Below are 6,000 nucleotides of genomic sequence, written 5' to 3'. Positions count from 1 at the left end.
GGGCAATGTGAAGGGACTGCGAGACCAGGAGGTATTTTAACTAAGGGACTGTGTAGCCCAGGGAGAAATTGAAACCCTGCTCTCTCTCTCTCTCTCTCTCTCTCTCAACGTCACTGACCCCTTTGCCTGGTCACCTCCAGCTCCCTCACTGCCACCCGCACCCCCACCCCCTTCCACGGTGGGTGAACTGTGCATGGCAGCATGGCAGCGTTAGCCAGTTCACTCATCAGGCAGAAGCGGGAGCTGAAGGAACAGGGCAGTAGCCGGCCCACCCCTGTTAGCAAGAAACCGTGCACCAAGGCGAAGAAGTCTCTGTGTGAGAGGAACATCCTCATCCTTATCACCAAGGTACAGCTGTGCGGAGGCTGGAAGGGCCGGCAGGACAGCGGGCCAGGTAGGTGGGCATGGGGCATGGGCTGGCAGGGTTGGGGTGCACGGGGCATGGTCTGGCAGTGCTCTGCGTGGCATGGTCTGGTCAGTGGGCATGGTCTGGGCAAGGCAAGGCTGGGCATGGTCTGGGCGAGGGAGGCTACAGAGCATGGGCTGGAGGGCAGGGCAAGGCTGGGGGTTTCGGAATGCAGACATGAGCCCTCCTTCCTGCCCACCGTCCCCTCTCTTGATGCCCCCCTCCCTCCCCCATTCCCAGAGCGCTGCCTTTACTAGGTTAAATGTCACCAACAACAAAAACAGAAGTTGCTGGAAAAGCTCAGCAGGCCTGGCAGCATCTGTGAAGGAAAATAATCAAAGTTAACAAAAAAATCAGAGTTGTTAAATATCAGCAGCTCCATTTAGGACCCTAGTAACATCTCGCACCAATCCCCCCACCCCCATCCCCTCCCTACACTCACTGCCCCTTTGGGTTTTGGAAAGCACAAACAGTGTCTCCGATCCACCCCCCAGGAGTTTTCAGTGTGTCAGTGTTTTTTGTGTGTGTGTGTGTGTGTGTGTGTATGTGTGTGTGTGTGTGTTGTAGTGTGCGAGGGAGTGAGAGGGAGTGGGTTGTGAGAGAGTGAGGGAGGGAGTGTGTGAAGGGTGAGGGAGTGGGTGTGAGAAAGTGAGAGAAAGTGAGTTTGTGAGAGAGGGAGTGAATGTGTGAGAGAGAGAGAAAATGTGTGAGAGAGGGAGTTGGTGTGAGAGAGAGTGTGAGGGAGTGAGTGTGTGTGTGAGAGAGAGTGAGTGTGTGAGGGGAGAGGGAGTAAGTGTCTGAAAGAGGGAATGAGTGTGTATGAGAGAGGAACTGAGCATGTGAGAGAGGGAGTGAGTGTGAGAAAGAGGGAGAGTGACTGAGCTTGAGAGAGTGAGGGATTGAGTGCTTGAGATAGAGTGAGAGAGTAAAGGTGTGACTGTGTGTGTGTGTGTGTGTGTGTTTGAATTTATATGTTTGAGAATAAACATGTCTGAGCTCAGGGTGAGTGTGAGCTTGGGGCGAGTGTGAGCTCAGGGTGCGTGTGAGCTCAGGGTAGGCGTGAGCTCGGGGTGAGTGTGAACTCAGTGTGAGTGTGAGCTCAGGGTGAGTGTGAGCTTGGAGTGGTGCAAGCTCAGTGTGAGTGTAAGCTCAGCGTCAGTGTGAGCTCGGGGTGAGTGTGAGCATAGGAGAATCATTTCTAGTTCCTTACCCCTTGCAGACATTGGTGTGTGTTCAGATAGAAGTCCCCAGGAAATACATGGGAATGGTTCCGAGCCCAGCAGGAGATTTCCCAAATCCCACTGACCTCATGTCAGCTTGTGGAATGTGTGCAGGTAAATCCCCACAGAGCCTTCCCCAGGGAAATGAAAGGTACAGATTTCATCACAACAATCGATCTGACCAGCATTTGATCTTAAATGGATCAGGCTGGAGCGGTAGCCTGTGTGAGCATCAAATTGATTGAGAACAGTTGGCCGTTAACAGCCAAGTCAATGCAGCAGCTCCCATAGGACACTGAGCAGTGTGGGAGCTTTCTGCCGAGGAGGGAGTGGGGAATTGCCAGTTTGTCCTGTGCGATTGGCTGGGAGACACGTTTGCAATCTCCTGTACAGGAAGATGGATTGTTCTCAGAAGATTGGGGAATGTGGGAGGGGCAATGAGACCCCGGGTGTCCTTGTACATCATTCGCTGAAAATAAGTGTTGCAGGAGCAGCAGGCAGTGAGGAAGACAAGTTGTCTTCATCGCAAAGGGTTGCCTTACAGGAACAGGAACTGTACAGTGACCACCCCTGGAGTATTGTGTGCAGTTCTGGTCTCCTCTTCTGAGGAAGGACATTCTGGCAATGGAGGGAGTGCTGCGAAGGTTTCCCAGGCTGATTCCTGGGAACGACAGAACTGACACACGAAGAGAGCCTGAATCGGTTAGGGTTACGTTCACTGGAGCTTCGAAGAATGAAGGGGGTGTCTCGTCTATAAAATACTAACAGGACTTGACAGGGTAAACACAGGAAACGATGTTCCCAATGAGTGGGCGGTCCAGAACCAGGGGCTCACAATCTAAGGGCAAGGAGCTGAGGACTGGGATGAGGAGAAATGTCTTCTGCCAGTGAGTGAGGATCACGTGGAATCCTCTGCCACAGAAATATTAAATGGCTTCAAGAAGGAGTTAGATATAGTGACTGAGTTTGAGAGAGTGAGGGATTGAGTGTGTGAGATAGAATGAGAGAGTGAAGGTGTGACGGTACAGGGCTAAGGGTATGGGGGAGAAAGTGAAATGAGCGCACTGAGTTTGATGAGCAGCCATGAACATATTGAATGGGGGGAGCAGGCTCAAAGGTCTGAATGGCCAGCTCGCAACGTCTATGTTTCTATGCAGGGCCTGAGTCAGAAACAGAAGGCATATGTAATCAATCAGAGTGCCCACACTGCTTTATTCTCACTGAGGCACACTGACAGGTTGGTCACTGCTCTGATATGCGGTCAAATTGCACACAGCAAGATCCCCTCTAGCGGCCCTGGTCATGGGGTAGATTTTGACCCATTTGCCTCCCCTATCCAGAGAAATGAAGAGGATCCCAATCTCCACTTACCGCCCCTTCGCCTCTCGACCCCGACCACAACCACCACCATTGTAACTCTTCAAAATGGCAGCTGGTAGCCCTTTTACACCTCAGCTAGAGACAAAGTGGAGTCCCCAGTTTAACATTCCAGTTCAGAATTCCGAAATGGATCCTATCACAGGCAGTCAGCTGTCGGAGAGCCTGAAAGTCACAGAGATCACATTTCTTGGCCGGTCCTGAGCACAGCGGGTGCATTCAGCATAATTTAATCAGCTCAATGAAGATACGTCCACTTCCCAACATTGTCTACCTGATGGGGTCAGTCCAACAGCATGTTGATGAGGCCTCTCCTGAAGCTCTGTATCCAGTTGGGTCGCCCTGTTATAGGAAGGATATTACTGAGCTGGGCAGGGTTCAGAAAAGATTCATCAAGATGATGCCAGGAATGGGTTTGAGTTAAAAGGAGAGACTGGATAGGCTGGGACTATTTTAACTGGAGTGTAGAAGATTGAGGGGTGACGTTATAGATGTTTATAAAATCATGAGGCATATAGATAAGGTGAACAGCAAATGTCTTTTCCCAAGGATGGGGGATTTCAAGACTGGAGGGCATTATTTTAAGGTGAGAGGATAAAGTTTTTTTTAAAAAAAGAGGGCAACTTTTTTACACAGAGAGTAGTTGGTGTGTGGAATGAACTTCCGGAGGAAGTGATGGATGCAGATACAGTTACAACATATGAAAGACATTTGGATAAGTACATAAATAGGAAAGGTTAGGAGGGATATGCGCCAGGAGCTGACTGTGCTACCAGTTTAGTTTGGGACTATGGTTGGCACAGACTGGTTGGGCTGAAGGGTCTGTTTCCATGCTGTATAATTGTAAACTGCCTGAAGGTGGGTTTGTACTCTGAATGTGGCCAAGGTGAGTCTTCCAGGAGGCATTTGTTACAAACCTACGAGGGAGATGGTGAACGTGTACAGACAGTATAAGATAAAGGTTGCAATTCTGGAAAGGAGGAGACCAGGAGCAGAGGGGTCGGGGAAGTGTCAGGGAAGGAGAATGGCATGTGTGCATAGTCCATTAAAAGTGGCGGGACAGCTTAAGAGAGAGAGAGAGAGAGAGAGAGAGAGACGGTCAACTCCAATGGTGTGGTCCCCCCTCAACGCTGACTCTGGCGTTTGGCTTGGCTGTGAACTTAAGATTGTGCAGTGGGATGCGAGCCTGAGACTCAGACTCAGAAAGTGCCAGCCACTGAGCCAGTGGAATAGATCCTCAACTTGGACTTTGTGCCCAAGCGTCAGCCAAGGCAAGAAACGCATGTCCCTTTTAAGAGAAAAGATTCCTCCAATGCATGTCTGTATGACAGGGATACGTGTGATTTCTCATTCTTAACGGTGCCAGTCAGTTAGTTTTCCTCACATCCCCCCAGCCCCCACCAGGCAATCCCTCGCTTCCGACATTGACACATCCTATCCTCTGGCTGTACAATCAGGGAATATTAATTCAAACCTGCTCTACAACTCACAATTAACTAATCAGTGTGATTAATCAGAGCATGAAATGCTGCAATGCTCGGCTGGATCCCTCTGGGAGTATGGCCCAAAGGACACACTCACACACATACACTCTCTCACACACACACAGACACATACACACAGACACACACACACACACACACACACACACACACACACAACATACACACACACACACGCACACTCACACACACACACACACACACGCACACTCACACACACACACAACATACACACACACACGCACACTCACACACACACGCACGCACACACACATACACACACACACACTCACACTCTCCCTCTCTCTCTCTCGCGCGCACACACACACAAACACACACACACACACACACACACACACATACACACACACACACACACACACACACACAGATCCAAGCCATCTATTGGATGAAACGTTAAAACAAGCCATATCTCAAACCCCACAACATCCTGCCCAAACCCCCCACCCTCCCATACCCCCCAAGCCCTAGTCGCCTGGCCCCTGTTGAGTGGGATCCCCCTGCCCCTGATTATTTTACACAAGAGCAGCTGGAGATCCTCACCTCTGTGCATTCCTCAGAAACCCCACAGCAACACCACCTGCCCCTAGCATTGCGACAGCACCTTCCATTAACACACCATGGTCACAACACCTGATCAAAGACTATCCTCTTGACAACAACCTCTTAAAAATTCAATCATGGGATGAGGGTGTCGCTGGCCAGGCCAGCATTTATTATCCATCCCTAATTGCCCAGAGGGCAGGTAAGGGTCAATCACATCGCTGTGGGCCTGGAGTCACATTTAGGCTAGGCCAGGTAGGGATGGCAGTTTCCTTCCCTAAAGGGACATTAATGAACCAGAGATAGTGGGAACTGCAGATGCTGGAGAATCTGAGATAACAGGGTGTAGAGCTGGATGAATACAGCAGCCAATCAGGATCAGAGGAGCAGGAAAGCTGGTGTTTTGGATCTGGACCCTTCTTCAGAAAAATGAACTAGGTGGTGCCCACATCCTAAGAATGTTGGGATAATGCTTTGGCCTCAAGAGGTGGATGTTATCCTTTTTTTCCTATGTGGAAAGGTTGTGACAGAGGTACTGGGCAGTCTGTCACATAGCCAATAAAGTAAACAACTTGTGAGGCCTTGATTTTTGTTTAAAGTTGGAACAATAGAGGCAGCCTGAATGGGTGAGGTCAAACTCCCACAGGATTTTGAGTTTTAGTTTTTCAGTCACAGTTGCTGGGTTCTTAAAGCTGGGTTTGGAAGCTGCAGTGCATTTCTCCCCGTTACTGTCTCTCTCTCTCTCTCTCTCTCTCTCTCTCTCCCTCTCTTATAGAGATTTCTCTTGATGGTTTTCCTTCTGGTTTGGCGAATTCCTGTGAGTCAATCTATTTTACTGAGTTTGCCACTGCCAAGGGTGCGTTCATGGGCTGTTACTATATTGGAACAATCCCTGTTTAGTAGTTAAATAAGCTATTATACTCTTAAGTTT

The 6,000-nt window shown here is 49.7% G+C and overlaps 1 protein-coding gene across 2 annotated transcripts in view; it reads left to right on the top strand.

The window, feature by feature from the left end:
• Positions 1 to 201: 201 nt before the first annotated feature.
• LOC125448745 (fibroblast growth factor 11-like) overlaps positions 202 to 6,000 on the top strand; it is a 49,737-nt gene continuing 43,938 nt past the window's right edge. The window contains exons 1-2 of one of the 2 annotated variants that reach the window (XM_048524239.1): positions 202 to 373; positions 1,259 to 1,279. In XM_048524239.1, the coding sequence (XP_048380196.1) occupies positions 202 to 373; positions 1,259 to 1,279 (193 nt within the window). Of the gene's footprint in view, positions 395 to 1,258; positions 1,280 to 6,000 lie in introns of both variants that reach the window. The other variant, XM_048524238.1, reaches the window with a different exon arrangement.

The sequence above is a fragment of the Stegostoma tigrinum genome, chromosome 45 (genome assembly GCF_030684315.1).
Source record: "Stegostoma tigrinum isolate sSteTig4 chromosome 45, sSteTig4.hap1, whole genome shotgun sequence".
In the NCBI taxonomy this organism is placed as follows: domain Eukaryota; kingdom Metazoa; phylum Chordata; class Chondrichthyes; order Orectolobiformes; family Stegostomatidae; genus Stegostoma; species Stegostoma tigrinum.
This window is presented reverse-complemented; position numbering and strand designations above follow the sequence as displayed.